Source organism: Gymnoscopelus braueri (assembly GCF_963280865.1).
Source record: "Gymnoscopelus braueri genome assembly, chromosome: 21".
Classification (NCBI taxonomy): domain Eukaryota; kingdom Metazoa; phylum Chordata; class Actinopteri; order Myctophiformes; family Myctophidae; genus Gymnoscopelus; species Gymnoscopelus braueri.
The window spans coordinates 33,156,648-33,182,475 of NC_137623.1; the positions used below are offsets into that span (position 1 = coordinate 33,156,648).

Sequence of the window (25,828 nt, forward strand, 5' to 3'; positions counted from 1 at the left end):
AACAACAATACAACAATTTTAAATACAGATCACAAACTGTAAGTAGAACAGAAACCTAACATTAGGGAATCATCTGAATTGCTAATAGCCTAAAATGAATAGTGTAGCGTCCAGAGCTGGAATGGAGCTCTGACCTCAGTCCCAGAGGACCACAATGGAAACAAGCCTTTTTGTGTTATCCTTATAACAATCATTGTACAATTGTACCTCTGTATCCTACTGTTAATAAAGTATTCCATCAATCTGTTTACTCAAACTGTTTACTGTACATATTTTTTTTGTTTTTGTTTTTATGATGTTTTGCATAGTAGTGTATATCTGTCTGTCATTAAATGTCTCTATGAATTGAGTACAAAGGACCCCAATGGAAACAAGTCATCTTTCTTAGGTTTTAAATACTCTTAGCTGACCTTGCATTATACTTTCATGTTTTTTAGTTTTTTTTGCAAACTGCTAATAATAATAATAATCAAAAAACCATGCTGGCCGTAACACACCTCCATCCCTGCATTCAACAAGCTACATAAGGAAGGGGGAGCTGTCACTCAGACTCCAAGTGACCAATGGAGAGGTGTCTTACATCTATCAGCGTAGGACCCGCCTTCTGAACTTTAACCCCTCACACAAACAAATCCAAGAGAGAGAAAAAAAAAATTGAGACCAAAGACATAGGTTTTGAGAGAGAAGGCATTTTGCAATCAGAAAAAAACTACTTTCATTCGCAAATGAGGAAAAAAAACATTAAAAACATTTTATTTAGCACAACACATTTTATTACCCAAACATTTTACTAAGTATTTTGTTTTATGTAGTTTAAACCGTTTTTCCTTATTTTTTTACTCTTGAATTTTAAAAGTTTTGTTCTCAATTATTTTTTATTTTCTTTCAAATATTATATTTTTTTGCTTGCAAATATATTTTTTTGATTGCGTTTTTAATTTGTTTTAATTAAAAATATTTTTTTGTTCTGTTTATATAATTTCCTTTGCTTACAAATTATTATTTTTCGCTTGCTGTTTTAATTTGTTTTCATTCAAAACTATTCTTTGCTCTGTTTATATTTTTTCTCTCTCAAATGTTTTTCTTTTGTTTGGTTAATAAAGACACAAATGTAACTCCATACATTTGTAGTCAATAAATGCATTGATTTGATTTAGATCAATCAAGATCAATATGTTTTTTTGTATTAAACGTGCTAAGATTTGAGTGTGAACAGCTAATGTTACCTGCCTTGTTGACACAATTTTAAGCCAGCGTTACCTTGTTGACTTGGATGATGAAAATGTTGCTGTTATCTAAGCTTTTAAAAGTGCACCACAAACTGTCTGTTCTGCTAAAACTCTACTGCTGTTTACGGCTAATTTCCGGGAACTGAACCAAAGCTCCGTGATCCGGAAATGCCTGTTAGAAAAAAACAGAAAAATTGTCCACTGTAGTGAACGTTGTTGTCGCCACTCTGTATTTACACCACTCTGGGGAAAATGAATTACAGTCGCGCTCTTCAACGAATCCTGCCGGGGCATCCTGATGAGAACACTTAACACCTAACTGCTATAGCAGCGCCGGGAATAGCCAACAGTAGAACACTGTGGTTGTACTGGTCAGCTCCCAGGTGTGAAAGAATGGCTGTGAAGCGGGACGGCGCTGTAAACACCAGTGTGTGCTCAGCAAAACTACGGCTAAAAATGGTTTCGTAGAGTTGGCAGTCTTTTACCAGCGGTTCTCCGTTTTTTTTTTTTTTTTTTTTTTGTTTAATATTTTTATTAGGGAAAAATTAGAGTACATAATTATGGGTACATAGGTACAGTTGTATTCCCTTTTTTTTTTTGCTTTTTCCCCCCCCTTTATCTCTGTATACATGGGGACATAATGATAGTAATAGAACATTTGCATGGTATAAGGGTTTAGACTTATGTACAATAAAACAGAACAGGTGAGTGAGAGTAATAATACAACAAATAACATAAAAAAAAAAAAAATGAATAAATAAATAATAATAATAATACAAATGTATGTATATATGTATATATATGCAAGGAAATAATGAGTGGAAAGGATAGTAATAGAATCATCCTTAAAAATAAATAAAAATAAAATAAAGACAAGGAATGAAGGGATGGGAAAAGAGGGGGGGGGGGATTCAGTCAGAAGGTAGTGTTTGTAATGAATTGAAATAATCAATAAAAGGGTTCCACTTATGGGCAAATTTAGCAGGGGTGCCGTTCACCGAGAAACGAATCTTTTCCAATTTTAGAAAAGACATGACGTCCTTTAGCCACATAGAGATGGATGGGGCCTTGGAGGATTTCCATTGCAGTAAAATGCGCCGTCTTGCCAGGAGAGATGTAAAGGCTATTATGTCTAGTTGTGTGGAATTTGCCTGGAGGGGGACACTTGAGACCCCAAATATTGCTATGAAAGGATTTATCTGTATTTCAAAGCCAAAAACCTTTGACAGGGTGGCAAAAAGTTCGCTCCAGAATTTGTTAAGTATAGGACAGAGAAAGAACATGTGGCTCAGATTGCATGGGGAGGCATGGCATCTTTCGCATTGGTCTGTAATAGATGGGTATATCTCGGATAGGCGGGATCTAGAGTAGTGAACTCTGTGAAGTACTTTAAACTGTATGAGTTCTAGTCTTGCACAGGGAGTACTTGATCTTATTCTGTTTAAGGCTTCATTCCAGCACTGGTTAGTAAAGGCTACACCGAGTTCCTGCTCCCAGGCCGCTCGGACCTTGACAGCCGGTTGGTAGTCAAAGGACATTAGTTTCTCATATATGTTAGAAAAGAGGGATATCTGGTTGGGTTTCAATGTCAAGAGGTCTTCCCATTTCTGAATGGGAGGGGGAGAAGGATAAGAGGGAAAAAGGGAGGAGACACAGTGTCGGATTTGAAAGTAGCGGAACAAATGCGATGTGGGTAAGTTGAAGTCTAAGGATAACTCCGCAAAACTATAGAACGTACCGTGTTTAAAGAGGTCTCTGAAGCATTTGATTCCTTTGTTCTGCCAGGCAGTGTAAGTAACATCTTCAAAAGACGAGGGAAATAAATGATTCCTCGTTAAGGGCATCAAAGAGGAGGGGGAGACCAATTTGAAATGGCGCCTGAATTGGAACCAGATCTTAAGCGTGGAGCGTATAACAGGGTTGGGTGTAATTTTGGAGGGGTTTATTGTTAATGTAGAGGAGAGAAGAGCCATAGGGGAAGGCGAGGAGCTTGGCAGCGCCTCAAGCCTGCACCATAGAGTCTCTGGGGAATAAAGCCAATAAGACAGTTTTTGGATCTGAGCTGACCAGTAATAGAGCATAAAATTGGGTAAGACAAGGCCACCGTTGAATTTGAATTGTTGCAATAGGGATTTCCTCACTCTAGGTGTCTTCCCATTCCACAGGAAGTTAGTAATGATTTGATCCACAGATTTAAAAAAATGTTTGGGAAGAAACAAGGGGATACACTGGAACAGAAACAGAAATCTGGGCAAGACATTCATTTTGACCACGTTGATTCTGCCTATCAATGATAAGGGCAATGAGTTCCACCTCTGTAAGTCTACTTTGAGTTGAGTGAGTAAAGGGGCATAGTTGGCGGAGTAAAGAGAGGTTAAGGTTCGTGTTGTGTTGATCCCCAAGTACCTAAACCCTGATGGACTGAGTTTAAAGGGGATCTCAGATTGTGTGAGTAACAGAGCAGGTGGATTTATGGGGTAACATTCACTTTTAAGAACGTTTATTTTGTAGCCTGAAAAGGAACTGAATGTGTCCAGTAGAGACAGGATCGGCGGGATGTTAGTGAGTGGGTCTGATATGTATAAAAGCAAGTCGTCCGCGTATAGTGATAGTTTGAGCTCAACGCCAGCACGGCGGACTCCACAGAATGACGGGAGTGATCTTAGGGCTATTGACAGGGGTTCGATGGCCGCGGCGAAAAGCAAGGGAGATAGGGGACATCCCTGTTTACAACCACGAGATAGTGTGAAGTAGTCAGAGTAGGTGTCGTTGGTGTGAACGCTAGCTTGAGGAGAGGTATACAGAAGCTTGATCCAGGATATGAATCTGTCTCCGAGTCCAAATTTGTGGAGCACTGCAAAGAGATATTTCCATTCGACACGGTCGAAGGCCTTCTCTGCGTCGAGAGAGATGACTACTTCTGCTGTTGAGGGGGAGTGTTCAGAATATATGACGTTAAAGAGGGTGCGGACATTAAAGAACAATTGACGTCCCTTAATAAAACCATTCTGCTCCTCCGATATGATGGTCGGAAGGATCGATTCAAATCGGGTTGCTAAGGTTTTGGCCAAGATTTTTACATCTACGTTCAGTAAGGACAGAGGTCGGTAGGAAGCACAGGAGGTGGGGTCCTTGTCCTTTTTTAATAGGAGAGCTATGGAAGTCTGAGTTAAAGTTTGGGGCAATATACCAGATTCTAAAGATTCGTTAAAGACAGAAATAAGTAGAGGGGCTAGTTTGTTAACAAATTTTTTAAAAAACTCAACAGAGAATCCGTCAGGGCCGGGAGATTTGTTATTTTGCATCGTTTTTATTGAGGCTATAATTTCTACCAAAGTTAAAGAAGTGTCAAGGTGGTCAGCTGCGATAGGGTCGATGGAGGGAACGATTAGATTCTGAAGGAAGTTAGACATGACTGTGGAGTCTGACGGTGATTCTGATTCGTAGAGTGAGGTGTAATAGGTCTTGAAAATCGAGTTAATGGTGTTTGGGTCGGAGGTAGGGTTACCAGTAGAGTCCTTAATGGTGGAAATCAATCGGGAGGAGGCTTGTTGTTTCAATTGGTGGGCTAGTAGTCTGCTCGGTTTATCGCCATGTTCATAATAGTTGGAGCGCGACTTTAATAAGAGGCGTTCCGCGTCTGCCGTAGCGGTTCTCCGTTTTGACTGCTGGGTACAACGGCTGCTGCTGGTTTTCTAAGCCACCAGGTGTTCCCAGGTTATAGGATTAGATGACTAGATGAGCTTGTGCCCTAGGTCCAGACTGTCCAGCGGTCCATTACAGATCTATAATACATAGATACCATACCCTAGGTGGGGTTGGCGAGAAGGCGTTTCTGTGTGGAGTTTGCATGTTCTCCCCGTGTCCCCTAGGGTAGGTACCCTCACAAAAAAACATTTAGTAATCCTGGTCTCTATACTGCCTCCCCCTGGTCAGCCGGGGCGCCTGATGGAGGTACGCTGTGTCCTACCGGGGAAACTTTCACACATGTTTTTAAAACTGTCGCCTATAATGACATGGCCAAAATAGGGGATGCCAGGTTGAAAGTTGTTAAGTCTGTGTCCGTCTTTGGGTTTTATGAATATTTAACAAAGGAAAAGTACTAATAAGAGCTTGTGACTATTATGATAATAATATTTATACATACATTTCCTGTTTTGGACGTATAAGGTTTCCACCTAACAGCATTTCACCATTAGTCCATCCATGCACCACTTAAGTATTCTATTATTGCTACTTTCGATTTATTTTTATAACTTTTTTGTGATAGTTAAAGTGTGTCTGTGTGGGTTTTATACATATTGAACCATTGAAAAGTATAAACAAGAGCTTGTGACTAAAACAATAACTACATTGGATCCATTTGGAACACAGGTTATTTTTCCCCCCCATTTTCTGAATAGTAACAGTTATGGACATACAAGGTTTCCACCCTGACAGCCACGAAAGAGTAACTTAACAGGATAACAACGGGGCTTCCGGTTCGTACCCTTTTCAGAAGGATGATCCCCTCTTGGTTGTGTTCGTTGGTGGTAATGTCAAACATGACGCCTCCGTCACCGGGCACGATGCTGTACTCCACCTCTGCATTTCTCCCGATGTCCAAGTCGTGGGCTTTGATTCTGCCCACGGCGGACCCCACCGTCGAAGACTCTGGAACTCGTAGGTGAAAGAAACCTGCAACACAAACAGAGAGGAGATTGGACTCATTTGTTATCTTTGTGTTGTTGTTGTTGTGTTATTCCCCAAAAGGAAACGAGGGTTCATTCTCCTGACAGTTTAATGTATTGAGATAGATTGTAACAAGGCCAATAGGGAGACTGTAAGGGGCCAGCCAGCCACACACAGAGGCAAGTAGGGAAAAAACAGCATACAGTACAGATATAGTTGACTGGACCCATGACACCATCAACTCCATGAAATCAACCGTCAGGGTAAAATGCTCATTAAACACATAAGGGCATCGCCCGGATCGCTGGCGTAGCGGTCCGGGCACCTAGGCTACAATGTAAGCCCGACAGCACGTCGCGGGTTTGAGTCCCGATCCCGACGGCCATTGCTGCGTGTCATTCCCCATCTCTCTCCCCATATCCTGTCAGCCTACTGTTCTATGTATAATAAAGGCATAAAAAGCCCCCCCAAAAAAAAAAGAAAGCATAAGGGCGAATATATAATGAATAAATGAATGGAGGGAAAAATAAATGTATACATATTTACATAAAGAAATCTTTTTTTTTTTTTCTCAATTTTTATCCCGCGATTTTTGTAACCCATTTTTTTCACCCGGTGCCAATTTCCTAAGTGATCCTGGGCGCTACACCAGCCCTACACCAGCGCTACACCAGTCCCCCACAGCCTAGGGAGGCCAGGGCCGAGCTCATGCTTCCTTCAATGCATGAGAGCCAACTGACCTTCTTGTCACCTGACAGGGGAGAGTTTCCCTGGTTGGACGTAGCGCGTGGAAGGAACTCATTCCAACCAGTTCCCTTCCCCTCCATCAGGCGCTCCGGCTGTCATGGGGGAGGCGGTATAGCGACCAGGATTACTACATGTTTTTGTGAGGGTATTAACTACCCTGGGGAAATCTACATTTCAACACTGCACAGTTACCATCAGAGGAAAATACTCATTAAAATCATAAGGGCGTACACAATTACTTGTGTGAAAAAAAAAAAAAAAAAAACATGTACAACACTGAATACACAAATTTATGCAAAGGTGCACATTGCACAAATGGAGGTAAATGTGCCGATATGCCCAAGCACAGCTAGACTGCACAGAGACTTCTAGCTGGAGGTACGGAAGCTGGAGTTTGAATCGGAGGGAGACTTGTATGCCAGTGGCGGCCTCTGCGCACACGGCTTCCTCCTGCTGTTAGTACCTACTTTCTGTGAGTCTGAAGCAGATTAGTATTTTAGTGCATTTGAGCGTATTGCCTCTAGTATTTTAGTGCATTTGAGCGTATTGCCTCTGCACTTCAGTGGCCATATACTATGTATCTTCGAAACCGTTCAAAATCCATGGTTTAAGATGTATAGTGTCAGCCCTCCCCCTCTGGAGGACGGTTTGAAATATGATCAAATGAACAGCTAATTTTCATGCACTTAATTAGTGCTTGAGGCATGTAGACAGAAGTTTACATTATCATAAAAAGTAGTCCATTTTGAATCACTGTGGGAGTTGAGCATACTTGAGGAGCTCAAGGAAGGTTTAGCTGAATGCATTGTGTAGTGCAGTGGTTCAGGATCAGGGCTCATTTGAAAATCTCCAAAGCGTCATCATAATTGTTGTACATGATTTAGTTTTTATATTAATGTCATATCATTAAAATCTTAGCGTTTTGCAACCTATTGTGGTTCACCTACCATTGATTCCAGCTGATGAGTGTGTTCTCACACACAGGTCTGTATTCACTGCACCGCTCAGTGAAAAATCTATTTCTTCCCTCACACTTTCTTCCTGCAGCTCATAATGCTACCAAAGTCCCCGCCTCCACCAAAAGGGGACCAGGAATGTTATTATTGTCGCACGCCGCAGGGCATGTTATTGAAAATTATTTGCAGCAGCAGTCTTCTCAGACTGCAGGTCAGCCACAGGGAATTGTGCTAATTACTTGAAACAGATCCTTGTTAAGTCTTTGATGTCAGTTCTGATTCTTGTTTTAACCACCCTGATATACTTTGGTGTACGATGAATAGCAAAAGTTGCCGATCTACCAGCTCACAATGCACATCGTTTTTGACAATCCAGCCCATCACTGTCGTGTTGTCAGCATACTTGGTGATGACGTACAGTAGGAGCTGTGTGAGGCTGTGCAGTCTTATGTGTACAGGGAGTATAGGAGAGGGCTCAGCATACAACCCTGAGGGGCACCTGCATTAACTCTTTGACTGCCATGGATGAGCTAATTTGTCGGATGGTACTGGTCCACAGTGCCACAGACGAGTTGGGCGTTTTCAGTGGTTTTCCACCAGATGGCGGTGTTACCTTATGAATGATGCTTTCACTGCCAGATGATGTCAGAAAAAAAATACGGCTTGGTTACTTCCTGTTTATTTCCTGTGGAAAAATGCCTATATCTGCGTTCCTCTTGCGTTACGGCCAAAACAAGGCACATTCAACAGGCTACAGCTATGCAATGCATTATCGCGAGCGGATATTCCGCCCCCCCCCCCCCCCCCCCCGAGACTCGCGTGCTCCGTGCGGACAGCGATCACGGAAAATATTCCATGTTTTTTCAAAGGTAGGTAAAAACACTTTTCGCTGGCACTGGGGTGACACTATTACACTTTTACTCTGGCAGTTAAAGAGTTAAGGGTCAGGGGTCTGATTTGATGTTGCCCATTCTAACCTCTTAGTAGCAGCTTGTCAGTGAAGTCCAGTATCCAGCTGCACACGGTTGATTGCAGGCCTAGGTATCTGAGCATTGTGTTGAATTTGGCAGGAACTATAGTGTTGGATGTTGAGCTGTTAGTCCACAACGGTGGTGTGAAGAGCCATTGCAATTACATGGCGGATCTGTTTTGAACAGTATGCAAATCGCCATGGGTCCAGCAAGGCAAGGTAGCAAGGAACAGATGTAGTCTCAGCAACCTCTCAAAGCATTTACCGTCAATAGAAGGGAGGGCGACAGGTCTCCAGTGGTGCAGACATGATACCTTGGGAGTGCTTGGAGCACCGGCACAATGGTGGACATCTAGACTGTTTTGGTGTATGCGGGCATCGAGGCTGCGCCAGCCCATTGGATCGAAATTGAGACCAGCTGGACAGCCGATGGGATTTGATCCTCCCACTGCAGAGAGCCCGGGAACAGTGTGGCATATAAGAACCCGTTTGAAAGCATCCAAACAGCAGATTAGATTCATTCATTACCAGCAACCTGACACGAGATGGAAATTTCTCTGCGTCTCTCATGTCACCCCCCCGAAGATGGCAGGTTGTTAGAGTTGAGGCATCTGCTCATTGAGGAGTCATTAGTTCTGTGTTGTGCATATGGGGCCGGATCATGTGTGCGGGTGCAGCTTCGTTGCTCTGCGGCGGTAAACCTTGTATCTCCAAACCTTTTAGTTGAGTTTTCTTGTAAATGACTGCCCTACCTTGCAGTGGTGTAAAGTAACTAAGTACATTTACTCAAGTACTGTACTTAAGTACAATTTTGAGGTATTTGTACTTTACAGGAGTGTTTCCGATTGTCTGTACTTTTACTTCTACTCCACTACATCTCAGAGGCAAATATTGCACTTTTACTCCACTACAATGATTGAAAACTTTAGTTATTATTACAAAACATACATACAGTAATCACTTCAGCCATTTGAGAACAGCTGACCTACAAGCTCACAATGCGTTGTGATGCGACACATTGTTTTTAAATCTAAATTTGAAAACTTGTGAAACGGGACATTCTGCACAATGAGTACAGTCTACTTTTGGTACTTTAAGAACATTTTTGATACCAATACTTTTGTATCTTTACTCAAGTAAATTTTGAATTCCGGACTTTTACTTGTAACCGAGTATTTCAGAGTATTGATAATTTTACTTAAGAAAAAAACATCGAGTACTTTTTCCACCACTGCTACCTTGTCGTATTACAGTGTCACACAAAAGTAACAAAAATAGACGATCTACAAGCTCACAACACAAGCTTGTAGATGCAACTTGGCATCACAATGTAAGTACCAAAACTAAAATCTATAAAAGTAACTCGTAACTATAATTTTCAAGTAATTGTACTGGGGTAACACTGCACTGGAGAAGTATATAAAGTACTGAAAAAAATGGAAATTCTCGAAGTAAATAAAAGTGCCTTAAAGTAAAGTACAGTACTTTAATGCACTTGTAATGTAATTTTCCACCACTGCAGAGAGATTCAGTGTAAGAGGCAGAGAGATGAGGGACAGAGAGAGAGGGAGAAGCAGAGAAGAGGAAAGGAGGTAAACACAGGCCATGTACCGTCTACCTGTATGTTTACATTCACGGAGGCTCTCCCGGTGGCTCCTGAAATCAACCCAAGAAGAAGAGGAATCGAGGGCAACTGTTTCGACGTTGCTTCCCTCTAAGTCTGCCTCATACACTTTTGGAATACGGAAGAAAACCTGCACAGACTAATTTTTGTGCTGAGTGCGATATAATGTGCTTTCACAGATGAACAAGTACACTGAAGAGGCACCGGAAAGTTTCGGGGTGGGGGTACCTTGCTACGTGACCGTACAGGAACCAGACAACACGATTAATCTTGTTTAGTGGTTTAGATGAAAATAAAAGAGATGAGATACAGGGTTTTAGTACACAGACTCGAATCTTGTCTGCCGTACTGATACTGCTGCCTACTGCCACTGCCTGATAAATGTTCAACATAAGCCACTGTTGGTCGGGAAAAAGTCTAAAACCATTACTTTTCATGATAGTAATCATGAAAAGTAATGGTAGAAACTAATAACATTATTATTAGTCAGAAGATTGTTGACACTCGCATGACGGAGAAATCGCTTGGCCAGATTCCGAGCTGACAGTGAAATGCAAATGATCCCATTAACTTGAACAATGACGGTCTCCAGGTGGGAGAAAGGGTGAGAGCGGTCTATTTTGCCGCTAATTAACGTCAGGGATGGTATGATGCCTAATTTCATATTTGGAAAACGTTTCAGATGGGGAAAAAAACTGATGATTTGAACAGAACATTTTGGAAAAGTCATGGAAGGGGAACCTTCCGAGAGCTTCATGAGCAAAGATAATCAGCTTCAAAATCTAAAAACTGACTGCTTAGACACCCAAGTGTTAATACTTTTCAATACGAAAATATTTAAAAAAACAGATTGCAAGGTCACAATATATGACACTATGACACGTTGTGAGATCGGCAACTTTTGCTATGGTTTTGCACAACACTGTCATACGAAGTATAAAATAGGGCACGAACCACTCCTGTACTTGGCCCCCTCATTTTTTCCCCCTCTGCATCAGATATTTGCTCTGGAAATAGCGGATCTACAAGCTCACAGCTTGTACACCCGGTATAATTGTTTGTGCACTATACTAATATTTGCTATTTTCACTGTCTATTATGACAGTCCAAGAATACACTAGGGTTCATGTGGTTAATTAAAATAATATGATACAAGGTTTCTGCCTGACAACCTTGGTATGCTTAATACAAAAAGTGAGCCAATGAGCGAAATGACAAAACCCTCCGTTTATTTACCCAGATAGTGAGATGCAATCATCGTAAATAAATAGGTCCCTCTGCTGATAATAATGCATGATGACAAATAATAAAAAGCAATTACAAATGAGGGGTACTGATGGATACCCTTGTAATTGGATGGTGTTTGCTGTCTAATATGTGATGTAGCAACCAGTACACAGTTATCAACGTTATTATGAAGGGGGAAAAAAAACTGGAGTGAACACAATATCATTACAATTTAAATGAGCACATTCTAAATGATAATTTTATTTTCATTATCGTTTATGACAGCATTTCAACCTGCTGAGTACAGTGGTATGCACTGTAGCCAGAATGCACATGTTTGCCCTTTGCAGAATTGCCCGTTATTGAAAGTTGTAGAATATTTTTTAATACATTTAGAGAGGCCAATTTCTACCCCTATGTTTACCCTATCCTTCTTCTTTTATTTTTTTGTCATTACGCCAATCAGCCCTTGCCACACATTTCTGTGGTTTGCCACTGCTGTTACAAGCGCAGCGACAAAGATCGCCAAACTTGGTCAATTGTGCTCGATCTCTCAGCAACCCAGGTGCACCGCATTACTTCACCCCTGGGCCACACGGGCGCTTATGATATACAACCAATTGTGTATACTTTACAATGGATCAAACCTTTAGTCCTCTCTTTGTATTGTACCTTCCCTTTGTTTTAGTTTTTTGCAGTAGTAACTTCCGCACCAATTCTGTTCACACAGGGAGACAGAATATTGCAGCTACCATGATGTTGGAACACAATATAAATAACAAAACATCATTGAGTGATACAATATTCCTTTAATGTTAACATTGTCATTATTATTGTCATTATTATTGTCATTATTATTATTATTATTGTCTCCGCCGAAGGTGGAGAATATGTTTTCGCTTTGTGTGAGCAAACATTGTTAGCCAAGCTAACATTGGGCAAGCTCCACGTGACACGTGTCAATTTGTTGACACCAATGCCTCTGATTGGCTAGAGGGACGTGTGACGAAATAAAATTCTATAAATAGGTGTGTCACTTCAAAAAGCCCCTACTTTTTGAAGTGAGGTAAAACAGGATCAATCAGACTTGATTGGAACAGTACCTTCAGTAAGTCCAAGTCACACGTCTGTGCGTGTGTGTTTCCCTCTGAGAACACCTAACATTGGTCAAGCAAAGGCGCAGAAGGCCAAAGCTAAGAAAGCATACTCATCTACAATTGTAACGTAGAAGAGGACTAGAGTTGAAATGATCCCACAACAAAGCCGAACTCTTAATACGTGTCAATATGTTGACATCAATGTCTCTGATTGGCTAGAGGGACGCATGACGAAATACAATCCTATAATAAAAAGGTGTGTCACTTCAAAAAGCCGTTTACGTTTTTGAAGCGAGGTAAGACAGGATCAATCAGTCTTGATTGGAACAGTATCTTCTAGTCCAAATCACCCGTCCGTGCGTGTGTGTGTCCCTTTGAGAACACCTGACATTGGTCAAGCAAAGGCGCAGAAGGCCAAAGCTAAGAAAGCATACTCATCTACAACAGTAACACAGAAGAGGACTAGAGTTGAATTGATCCCACAACAAGACCGAAATCTTAATACGTATTAATATGTTGACACCAATGCCTTTGATTGGCTAGAGGAATGCATGACGAAATACAATTCTATAAATAGGTGTGTCACTTCAAAAAACCGTTTACGTTTTTGAAGCGAGGTAAGACAGGATCAATCAGTCTTGATTGGAACAGTATCTTCTAGTCCAAATCACCCGTCCGTGCGTGTGTGTGTCCCTCTGAGAACACCTAACATTGGTCAAACAAAGGCGCAGAAGGCCAAAGCTGATCAAACACACCAATCAACTGCTGAAACTGTTCAAGACAATGAAGATGAAGAAGACAGACAAGTATTTGAACAAACCAGTCAATTATGACGACTCCCATATGATAGATTGCTTCAATGTAAACAGAGCATTGCTTCAATTAAACAGAGCTAAGAATCTCTGATTAATTTCATTCTTTCTTTATGATTCTTAGCTCTGTTTAACATACACCTTTTTATTTAACTAAAATATATATCTTTTACTCTACTGTATCTCATTAGTTATTGCTATGATAATATAATTGCTATAGTCTGCTGGCGGAGACTTGTGCTCCGAGGAGCACATTTTCTAGTTATTATTATTATTATTATTATTAATTAGTCATATTTTTCCTTCCCTCAGAACACCTCACCTCACTGATTTTAGGTGATAGAAATAAATTACCAACAAAAACAGATCATGGGCCCGGGCCACTGGTGTAGCGGTCCGGGCACCAAGGCTGCAATGCAGCCTGACAGCGAGTCACGAGTTCGAAACCCGATCCCGGCGACCTTTGCTGTTTGTCACTCCCCATCTCTCTCTCCCCATTTCTGTCCTATCAATAAAGGCATAACAGCCCAAAAACTATTCTAAAAACAAAAACAGATCATGGGCACTCACTTTTGGAGAAGCGGGGCGGGTTGTCGTTGACGTCGCTCAGGGTGATGTTGATGGTGGTCGTCCCCGCCAGCCCTCCCAGCTGACCCCCCATGTCCTTGGCCTGGATCAGCACCTGGTACTGCTCCTTGACCTCGCGGTCCATGTTGGGCAAGGCTGTCTTTATGACACCTGACCAAGCAGCCCGAGAGATGAGGGGAAGCAGGTGACATGAGAGAGAGAGAGAAAAAGAGAGAGAGAGAGAGAGAGATACAAACAGAGAGATCGGGTGAGCATTAACACTCTTAACCCTTTAAGACCTGAAGCCGATTCTACAAATGTCTTCTAAAACCCAACAGTTTTCTGAAAAACTTATGTTTCTATGTCAGTGGTGCTCAAACTTTTTCATGTCAAGGACCCCCAAAACTATATGAATTTGGCCAGGGACCCCCAGAAGCAAAGATTTGAGTTAAAAATGTTCGCTTTAAAAGAATATATATTCAAAGATTTGCACACTCGCCGTGCTATGAGCTTGTTTATCTGCTATTTTTTAATAGCCAAAGTGTAAAATAATGCTTTTTAGCTCAAATCTAAAAATGACAGATGCGCCCCAGGTCTTAATGGGTTAACCATGTGTACATTAGCCAAAAATTAGGTGATCCACAAGCTCGCGACTCGTCGTGAGCTTGCTGTTTGTCTTGGGCTCTGTCCAAGTACAGAGCCCACCCAGGTCCAGTTATAACTAAGTCTAGAGGATTTAAGTGGATAATGCTCCTGGAAGATGTTTAGCGACACAAAATGACCAATTTGCCGTCAGAGCCCAGTCAGAGATCGAGGGCCACCTGCATCAAGGAGTCCTGACCGCTGCACTGCTGAGCCACGCAGAGGTCATCGTCAAACCCAGAGACGCTTGACATTCAGTAGAGGAGGCACCGTAATGATTCACTTGAGGATCAGAGGCCCCGGGATCAGACAGCGTTTGTACTGCAGATTAATAGCTAGGTCATTAGGAGGTTGCTCGGCTATAAAAAAAACTGTGGAGGGAGACAGCGGAGGCACGGCCTGCAAGCCAGACCACCCCCACACATATTCACACACGCACAAACGCACTTACTCCACTTGTTCCTCGTCCTCCACACGGCGATCAAATTGTGTTTGATCTGCCCCAGTGTGCAAATCTACAAACCTGTTCTTTCATGGCAAGAATAACAATAATCTCTATACCTATATCTATCCATCCGTCTATCCATCCATCATATATTCCAATAACCTGTTCAGCCCCTATTAGAGGGTCTGTTAGAGGTCCTGCTCTACTGGTTCTTCAGCTTAGTTTAGGCACCTTTAATGGTTAGAGAGCACCATTTCACAACAAATGTATACTGTAGCAATACATCAAACAAAAACATCTATGGTATAACACACTACAAACACAAATCTAATCATGTGGATCTCGAGATCCACCATTTTTCATAAAGTATAATTATGTGACGAGACAAATTAGGGGAGGTACCTCAGTGACCAACTGGAAGCGTGCACAAGAAATGTGGCACTGATGGTGCAGTCAGTCAGACAGACAGACAGACAGACAGACAGACAGACAGACAGACAGACAGACAGACAGACAGACAGACAGACCATCTTCTAGACGGCTCGCCCTCTGGGGAGCTACGCCAGAGCACATCTCTGGTCGGAATTGGAAGTCCTCTCTTTCTCTTATGATTGCTTCCTTTGAAAACCTCTGTGAATGTCACCGCAGCTAAATTGCTGCTAGCCATGATATGCCAATTTAGCCGCTGCCGCCGCGGTGGGTTTCTAGTTGCCGTAGTCTGAGAATGTGCCAGCAGTCTCCTAGCAGCAAATGTACAGAAGGTCACTGACTGGGGAGATGGCAACTCGCTGCCTGGACACACGCTAACACATGGAATGCTGGCTTATGAATACAAACTTCCAATAGAGAATCCAACCAGGCACGCGTCGCTGAGTGTCAAGTGCTTCATTCACATTCTGCCCTCTTCCTTTTCCCCACTTTTTTTTTTTTTTTTTAACCCATTCAATCCGGGAACGCATCTCTGTCATTTTAGATTTCTTTTGGCTATTAAAAAAATAAAAATAAAATAGCAGATATACAAGCTCATAGCTGCGGTGCCACGCCACGAGCTTGTAGATCTGCTATTTTTGAAAAATCGTGAACATTTTGGGCAAATGTTTGAATATATATTTTTTTTTAGCAAACATTTGTAAAATATTTTGTTCCAGGGACCCCCCAGAAGCAAAGATTTTAGTTACAAATGAGCTTTAAAAATATAAATATTCAAAGATTTGCACACATTTTCACGATTTAAAAAAAATAGCAGATCTACAAGCTCATAGTATATCTGCTATTTTTGAATAGCCAAAGAAATCTAAAATGACAGAGATGCGTTCCCCGGATTGAATGGGTTAATACCTGTTTTCGGGTCAACAGAGAAGTATGGCTGGCCGTGGAGGATGCTGTACACCACCCTGGCGCTGTTGCCGTACGTCGGGTCGTCCGCATCCGTAGCCGTCACTTGCGTCACGTATGTACCTGAAATTTGGGGGGTGGGGAGGGGGGGGGATAATGGGAGGCAAAAGGGTTGTGTTTAGTGTCATGTCATGACTTGTTTCCTCAGCAGTCTGTATAGATGTGATAAAAGGGAAAGAAAAAAAATCCTTGCATTTCCAATTCTTTGTGCATCACATCAATGCAGCATCGTCCTGTGTGAGCCCTTTTCAGACAATGGTTAGCATTCAAAGTGGAAAGACTGTTAGGTATGGCCGCATTGGCCGGTAATGGAGTGTAAGAGGACAATAATATTTAGTAGAATAGCTTTTGTACTTTCCTGTGGTATGTTTTGTATATCATTGCTTTTGTACTTTCCTGTGGTATGTTTTGTATATAATTTATATTAGTAACATTATGTGGCTGTTGGTGGGAAAAAATCAATCAAGGCCAAAAAAAAATGCTCCCTTTGCCGGCCAATTCATTAAGCAATGTTACCATTTAGAAAACAAAGAGCCATGGTGAGCATAGAAGCAAGATGGCAGCTTTCCAGCCCCCGCACAATAATAGGGACAGTAATTACTTGTTGTCCGTACGGTTCATCTCCCTTTAAACTAGCTGGCAATCCTGAATGCAACCGTTTTTTTAATCCGCATCCTCACCATTGTATCAGAACTTTGACAAACAAACTTTAGATTTCGGGAAATTGACCAAAAAAACGGCAGTGTTCTGAGCCAGAATAACTGGGTTCATCATTGCGAAGAACCCATGAGAGCCCAGTTTTGCAGTTGGCACTGCTAAGATGACGGCTGGGCAGGAACTCGAGTGTCCCAAAGCTCCCATAGTCAATCCCATTAAATACCTGACCTACTAGGCCAAAAAGCAAGAGAGAGAGAGAGAGACAGAGCAAAAGAGAGAAAGAAGATAGAGGGGTGGAGAAGGAGAGATACCAACAGAAAGATTGGGTGAGCATTTAACGCTCTTAACCACTTGAACCCCAGCATCCATATTCTGAGGGGGCGAACATTAGCCAATTATAGGTGATCCGCCAGCTTGTGGATCGCCTATTTTTGGCGAAGAGAGTTGGTGTAGGTGGAGAAAATCAGTCCCAAGTACAGAGCCAACTCAGAGAGCAGCTTAACCACTCGAAACTATGGAGTCCCTGTTCTGGACATTTAATAATAGGTGAATTCACCTTTGGTCCGTGTGAGCTTGTAGATCTGCTATTCTGGGCAAATAGATTTGGTGTAGCTGGGGGAAAAAAGGATAGACCGCTGGGGGACTCCGGTAAACTAAGTATATAGGTTTTAAGGGGTAAAATTGCAGGGTTTCTAGCCTGCTGGTCTCCTAGACCCTCCGTGTAGGGATAGCATTTAGATGGTCATTGCTGCATTGCAGTAATCTCCCAGTTGTTTGTAAAGAGCTAACATGGCTTTGTAGTCTGAGCAGATGGTGACTGTTGTGTTGAAACATTAGGTTTCAGAGATTAGAGTCTAAATCCTCCTTAACCAAGCCACACGTATGCACAATAAGGCAGACGGTAACAGCACAGACCTGCAATGTGTGCAGTTGACACATACTTTGACATAATTAATCGAATGCGTAATAATGGTAATCAATCAATTAATCAAATATATTTGTTTAAGTTATGTCTCAAGACAAGCTTTGTGTAAAAGTATAATGCTATGGGTTATCAGTTTGACATAATTAATCAAATACCTATTTGTTTAATTACGAGTTATGTCTCAAGTCAAGCTTTGTGTAAAATTTATATTGCTATGGGTTATCAGCATTCAGTGTGTGAGATGCAAAGAAGGCAACTCTTTGGAGTCGGTCTGATTTCAATCCATTTCTCTGAGGAAGGCCCTTTCCGCTCCATTTGTCTCATTAATGTAATTAGCAGCGATTCCAAGTTTTTAAGCACACACTCCATCACGGCAACGAAGCACAATTTATTCTGCCCAAATAATGAGAGAGAGCGTCATAATTCTAATATACACTCCATTTAACCTCCACTTCAAGAGAAATCGGTTCATTTGGGTTTTTTGAGTGTGTGTGTGTGTGTGTGTGTGTGTGTGTGTGTGTGTGTGTGTGTGTGTGTGTGTGTGTGTGTGTGTGTGTGTGTGTGTGTGTGAGAGAGAGAGAATTGGAGAGCCCACGTACAGAGCCTGGCCTGTTTTGTTCCTGCCTCTCTGCCAGTAATACTCTGGAGAGGCCTGATTTGCAGTTCTCTTCTATGAGAGCTCTCATTGCCATTCAGATCAAGGGGGAGCCATACACCCAGTGAATTACCTTGATCTGCCCTCCCCTGGGGGCGGGGGCAGCATAAAGACAAGCCTGTGAAATATCGCCGCAGCACTCTGAGCATAACCAGCCTCTGTGAAAAGTGAAATCAAGCTGAGTGATTCCTGATTTACACTTTGGTTGCGCACCGCGGTGCTACATCGAAAATATACGATCCGCAAGCTCATGTTGCAAGCTTTTAGATCGTCTGTTTTTGGTGTGCGAAACTGACGCGCAACTAAGTATAAATTGCCCTTAAGTGCAGCTGCTTTATATATCCTGTGTGATGCCAGTCCTTCTCTAGTCCCGTTATTATGTTTACGTGCTCCAGCTGGACATAGATGTAGATTTCATTGAAGAGTTGATAGCCATTGTGAAATGTATTGTTTGTAAGTTACAGGAGCGCTACTGGTATCCCTCTGACCACCGCTCGTGGAAGGGAATACTGTTCAAGAGAGAGGAAAAAATATATCAAAAGGGCATAAAAAATCCAGGTCCAATCACTCAAGGTGGATTTTGTTAAATTGTATTAAATTTGGGCTACAGCCATTAAAAAACACCAATGCATGTCGGCTTGCACCTTCTTCAGGGTGTGATGAGACAGATACATTTAATAAGGGCCTTTTACCTACAAAATCCACCTTGAGTGTCTGGACCGGGACCTTTTTATGCCTTATTGTTTGTTTGTTTGTTTGTTTAGTTGTGCATGGATGCCGAACTTGCACTTTTGCACCCTTCCCAGGCTGCTAGAATGCTGCTATAGAATTACTGAGGAGCGGAATAAAAATAAATCGTCCTCTTATGTACCTGTACACAAGGAGCAACAGTAAACACGGCCTTGAACCGTGAACCTTGCCAGACAGAAAAGCAGTCTTCCAAAGAAGGGAAAGGAATATATTTGCAAAAGTTTTATTTCTCACTCAGCAAAAAGACATGGTATGGACACCTACTGTGACTGAATGTTGTTTAATTTATTTACTGCTAAATGGTTCTGCCATTTAGCAATAAATGGCAGAACCATGCACGATGCAACGTTCCTCTTCTACCCCGGATTTGAACCCTTTTTCCTGCAAGTGCTGACATTTTTACCATTGAGCTTATAGAGCCTAGAGAGGGGATAAATTGAATCTCAACTAGCAGGTAAACATTTGTGTCAGATCGTGTGGCTAGGAGAGACATGACCTTTGACACAATCTAAATGTCTCAATAGAAGAGCAGGGAGACAAAGTACAACCACCCCAATTGTATAAGTTACTTTGTAACATACTTGATACAGATTGGACAAAATTACACATTTTCTGGTTCCACTCCAAAATAGTCAATGCATTTTCCCATTGACATTTCCAAAAATACATAGTATATCATATAATTAAATATAAAAAAAGAAATAAATGTTTTATGGTCATGATTCACCAGGACCCTGGATGGCTTGATTCTAGGCTTAAATGAATTGATATAAATATTTTTGGAAATGCCAATGGGAAAAATGCATTGACTATTTTGGAGTGGAACCAGAAAATGGCCGCCACTGCTATGCCCTATAGTGCTGCTTTAATGCAGGCTGGCTGGCAGGCAGGCAGACAAGACAAGACAAGATACTGTATAATATAAAAGACTGTATAAAGATGACTTAACACCCGACCTGGCCCTCTGCGTCTGTAGTGGCGCGCATGGTTTGTAGGCCATCAGTATGGCCCCTACTGGCGCATACACAGTAACGTGCACGTGCACTCACCTACAGGTGACATCTCCGGGACACTGGCAGTGTATGGCCCCTCCAGGAACTTGGGCTCATTGTCGTTGATATCCTGGACCTTGATGACGAACTCCGACTCGGGCTCCAGGGGCCTGTTGGTGTCTATGTCGACGGCCTGGGCGCGGAGCGTGTAGTAAGGCTTCTCCTCCCTGTCCAGGCTCCTTAAGGCATGGATGTCCCCCGTCGTCTGGTCGATGGTGAAGATAGAGCCGGCTCCGTCCCCTGACAGTGTGTACTTCACCGCATTTTCTCCGCCATCCATGTCAGTGTGCAGCTGCGAGGCGAGAAAATTCAACAAAACAAGCATTTCTACTTTAATTGAACACTACAGTAAAAGGGGGACAGGTGCAATTGAGAGGAGTGTGAATTGGCTAATTGGCTGAGACACTGGGAAAAGACGGGTCAAGTCCACGCAATTGACAGAGATAATGACTGGATGAATGCAGTGGGGAAGATCTTTAATGAAGCACATTGCGAGGAGTGTCGAGCAGAAGCAGAACGAGCATCAAAGAGCAGACTCTCGCCTCAGTGGAGACGTGCAAAAACCAAGTTAGTCATAAAGAAAAAATAAAATGATCAGATGTTCGAGAGCGTTTTGCACATTAATGAGGCTAAATGTGTTCATAAATAATGTATTTTCCCTGTGCAATTACTGTTGCCGTGATAGCCGTTCGACATTGCAGTCTAAGCGCACCTCCAAAATCGCTGTATTATGAGATTGTCCCATGCTGTAACAAACCTCAGACCAACACATTCAGGCCTGAAAGGTTTTCCACAAGAATCACACTACAATTTCAGGCTGCTATGCGGCCTTCAGATTGAGATTTTCCTGAAAATCTACAGCTGATCAGAGCACTATATCAATGGGAAGCTTGGCCAATCAAATCACGTTTGTGACATTTTCCGTAACATCTGTTGGCCAGTCATGGTTGTAAATCATGGTCATGAAGATTGACTCAACACGTCATGGCTCCAATGTGGATCTCGGACTGGACTTTATGTGGCCAGTCTGTGACATCACTCATCTATGTGTCAGTCTATGATATATCTCTGAGTCAGAGGTGACATCATAGGGCGGGGGGGTTAGGCATCGGCTTCCCTGACTAGCCAACCCAACGACTTCACAGATTGGCACATTGACCTTTCGCTACGCTAGTGAGGCTGCAGTCGTCGCAATACAGAAAATGTCTGTATGTATCTGTGTGTCTGTCTGTCTCCTATGTATGCCCGTGTATGTTATCAACACGACTTTGATTAATTGATTGAATATTATATTAGTAGTTTACAAAAAAAAGCAGAGGAAAATACAGTTTAATACACGGTCTGCTAAGAGGATTTTAAACCCAAGAAAGCCTATGGCTTGTTTCCATTGGGGTCATTTGTACTCAATTCATTGAAAATCGACATCAGCAGTTTTTGCTGACATCAGGGATCCCTGTACCTCCATATTTGTTTGACCGCTCGTATGGTAGTCAGTACCGCACTGGGTACTGTGACAACAGGTACAACAAGTATAACGCATATTGACAAAACAGGTGGGGCATGCATTCCCCATCTGACATTCCTGACTTGCATCGTTCCCGAGTAGGTAGGTGCCCGTTCATAATTGGTGATTGTAATATCCAACGTTATTAGTGCCGTGGTAACGGGTACCGTATGGGGTACTATAACAACAGGTATAGCGGCTATTGCATAAGTGGGTGGGGTATGAATTCCCAACTTGCATCGTTCTCAACTTACATCATTCCCAACGTGAGCATTCCCAGAGTAGGCCGGTGCCTGAAGGGTTAGTGAAATGATTAGCTACAGACAGCTACTAGCCGCTTGCGAAGCCAAAATGTGTCAGGTTGTCAGAACTTGGCATTGGCTCCAATGTGGATCTCAGCCTTTATGTGGCCACTGGCCAGCCTGTGGTGTCAATTATCTATGTCAGACATCTATGATATATCCATGTATGACGCAAAATTCGGGCAAGGTTTCAACCCGAACAGAGCCCCTTTGACTTCCATAAAACAGGCCTACTGATCGGTCCAGTGGGTTGTGAGATTAGACAGACAGACAGACAGACAGACAGACAGACAGACAGACAGACAGACAGACAGACCGACCCTCTTCTCGACGGCTCAACTCTGAGGAGCCGTGTTTTACTTAAGTAAAAGTATCAATACTGCAATGTAGAAGTACTCCGTTACAAGTAAAAGTCCGGAATTCTAAATTTACTTGAGTAAAAGTAGGAAAGTATTGGTATCAAAATGTACTTAAAGTACCCAAAGTAAAAGTACTAAAATATTTGAAAATAGCCGATCTACAAGCTCACAATGCGTCGCGATGCGACACGAGATTGTAGATCTAAATTGTAGATCTAAAGTGGTAAATGTATGTTTTATAATGTGATCATTTATATAGTAACTAGTAACTAACGTTTTTAAATAATTGTAGTGGAGTAAAAGTACAATATTTGCCTCTGAGATGTAGTGGAGTAGAAGTAAAGGTATTGGAAATTGGAAATACTCAAGTAAAGTACAAATACCTCAAAATTGTACTTAAGTACAGTACTTAAGTAAATGTACTTAGTTATCTTACACCACTGGGAGCCACGCCGTAGAAATAAATACACACTTCATCCGGCACAGGAGGAAAGATCTGCTCTGACCTAGATCTAATGCACACTGCAGCTTGTCCCCGTACGGCATCTAAAATGAACACTTCCCCGGCCTGTAGCGGTCGGTACACCTGTTGACACGACACACTATCTAAAACCCTTTCAGATATTCAAGGGAGGTAATGCAAGGCGATGGCGATGGTCACCACATAGGGATTTAATCCCTCTTTAATTCTTTATTGAATTCATGAATATCATAGTGCAGAGAGAGGCATGAAACAGATTTAGGGGGTGCTGAGGTGTCATCTCACTATCTGCTTGAACTACCCATGGCACTCTGAGATGGATTCCTTTGTACTTCACTTCAGTGGGGAACTAAAATGAAATACGTTCTTTTGCTCAAGAGAGACAAGAGGGCATACAGTATACTAAGGAGTGTGCTGCACGTCTTAAACAGGCACTCAACTCTAAGGACTGTAGCTGACCCCATGATTTAGCCTACTGTTCTATGACCATTCAGAGCAAATGCAATTGTCCAATTAGAACATTGGAGGTGCTAATATGTATTCAGTGGTTTTGGAGGGCACTCTGAGGAGAGTAGGAAGAGGACAATTACATTTTCTTCCTTACGAGCTGGAAAGTCTAAGGCGAAGTAAGTGAAACAGTAAAAATACAAAATGGAATGAATTATCCCATCCGTTCTAGGTCATCACTCGTGTCCTCAAGTAACGACAATTCAGTACGACATGAATTGGAAAACGATATTTTTTAAATTGCATCACTTTGCACCACCACCACTAAAGTTTCTCCCATATATTTACCTGCTGCACTTTTGCCCGCAATCTGTTCTTTCTTGTTTCTCCATTCGCTATTAGCACCCACGGGTACACTGACCTGTCCGCCCTTAAGCTAAACACATATCCTCATACATTTTCATATATATACACTGTAAGAAGCACACTAGACTGGGGAAAACTGCATATTTGCGCCTGCTGTATCTTTCTTTGACTATGTGCAGTAAATAAGTCAGCAACATTATTGTGCCATATAGCCTACCTTTACCTTTATCTTGTATGCACATTTTATTAACTATTTTATCAAATCTTATTCTTTATGTAACACTTTAACTGTGTCATAGGAACCTTGCCCAACATATTTTCACCCACTCCTTTATACTTTGTGAGTGAACTTGTGATGTGACTATAACGCTGAGGTGTGTAAATATGGCACATCCCAATGTGTCCATTTAGATGGCTCTATAGGCGTCACACCTGCGATGCAATTGCACACTTTTGCCTGGCGTTTTTTGTTTGTTTGTTTGGCCATACAGCCAATTACGGACATTTGGCCAACCCACCAGGCTATTGGAGGTAAACAACAGTATGCACGCAATGCCGTGATGCTTCTGTCACTCACTGCTGTCAGGCTGTTTTGATTATGCAAATCAGATATGGTATGAAATGGCAGTTTAACTAGTCATGTCAAACTTGTTGTGCGATGTGTCACCTAAAATTTGTCATTGTACATAACTAGATTAATTCGAATACATTATTTTGCTTTTGTGTATTAGTTTTAGTTTGATATACAGTTGACATCCACCAAGTTGGACATTGTCCAACAATGTCATTTTTTGTTGCACAAAATGAAAGGGCAGAAGACTTATTCATTTATCGAGCCAAGTGGCCATGTACTTAACTGGTCTTAGTGGAGTTATAGTTATGGGCTTGCTTGCTAGCCCTTTGCTTTGGAAGGAAAAGCTAGCTTGCATTCTGTGATCGCGATCATTATATTTTATAGCACTGCATTAATTTTGTTATTGTATTAACGCTGTGTAGGAGCTCATTCAAAAACATTAAAGCTATTTGATTGAGCTTACACCCTGTAAAGGAAACACCCCACAAAAGTCCCCAAACTGTCCCAAAAATGCCCCAAGGGCCCCCCAAAAACCGGCACACGCTGGGTACGCGCACACATCATTTCCTTGCTAGAACCCCCACACCTTTGACGCCCCCTGGCTGCCTCCATCTTGTATTCAGAGGGACCAACGTATGAACAGATCAGGCTCCAGTGTCTTACTCAAGTTCACTTTGAAAGGAGACCTTTGTGTAGATTGCCACACTTTACATGGGTAGTCAAACTAGCTAATCTAAAATCCGTAGTGTGAATATAGTTCTGAGAGCTCAGAGATATTACTTTAAAGGTTGCCACCCACACTGCTGGTGGAACGTTTTGTTGAATGAATGACTTTGTTATCACAAAAGGAAATATAGTATGACACTGATATTATTGCACTCTAGGGGCTGGCAGAGCGGTGTCGTGCTTATATAGGCTGTGATGTTACCAGGATGTCACAAGCTAAAGCAAGTACTCAGATATTTCACTTAAGTAAAAGTAGCAATACCACACTATAAAAATACTCTGTTACAAGTAAAAGGCCTGTATTCAAAATGCTACTTGAGTAAAAGTACAAAAGTATTGGCATCAAAATATACTTAAAGTACCAAAAGTAAAAGTACTAAAATGTTTGAAAAAAGCAATCTACAAGCTCACAATGCGTTGCATCGCGACGCGTTGTGAGCTTGTAGATCTGCTATTTTCAAATAGCCTAAAAAAATAGGGCTAAAAATAGGGCCAAAGTGGTTAAGTGCGTTATATAATATAATAATCTATATCTGCACAGTAACTAAAGTTTTCAAATAATTGTAGTGCACTAAAAGTACAATATTTGCCTCTGAGATGTAGTGGAGTAGAAGTAAAAGTACTGAAAACTGGAAACACTCCAGTAAA

At 41.9% G+C, this 25,828-nt stretch overlaps 1 protein-coding gene across 1 annotated transcript in view; it reads right to left on the reverse strand.

Annotated features, from left to right (window-relative positions):
* The window catches only part of LOC308076967 (cadherin-12-like), a gene marked incomplete at both ends in the record, with an annotated part of 109,328 nt that overhangs the window by 59,005 nt on the left and 24,495 nt on the right, over positions 1-25,828 (reverse strand). Inside the window, 4 exons of the mRNA XM_080417492.1 lie at positions 5,719-5,906; positions 13,904-14,071; positions 16,326-16,445; positions 20,419-20,713. Of these exons, the coding sequence (XP_080273618.1) occupies positions 5,719-5,906; positions 13,904-14,071; positions 16,326-16,445; positions 20,419-20,713 (771 nt within the window). The remainder of the gene's footprint in view (positions 1-5,718; positions 5,907-13,903; positions 14,072-16,325; positions 16,446-20,418; positions 20,714-25,828) is intronic.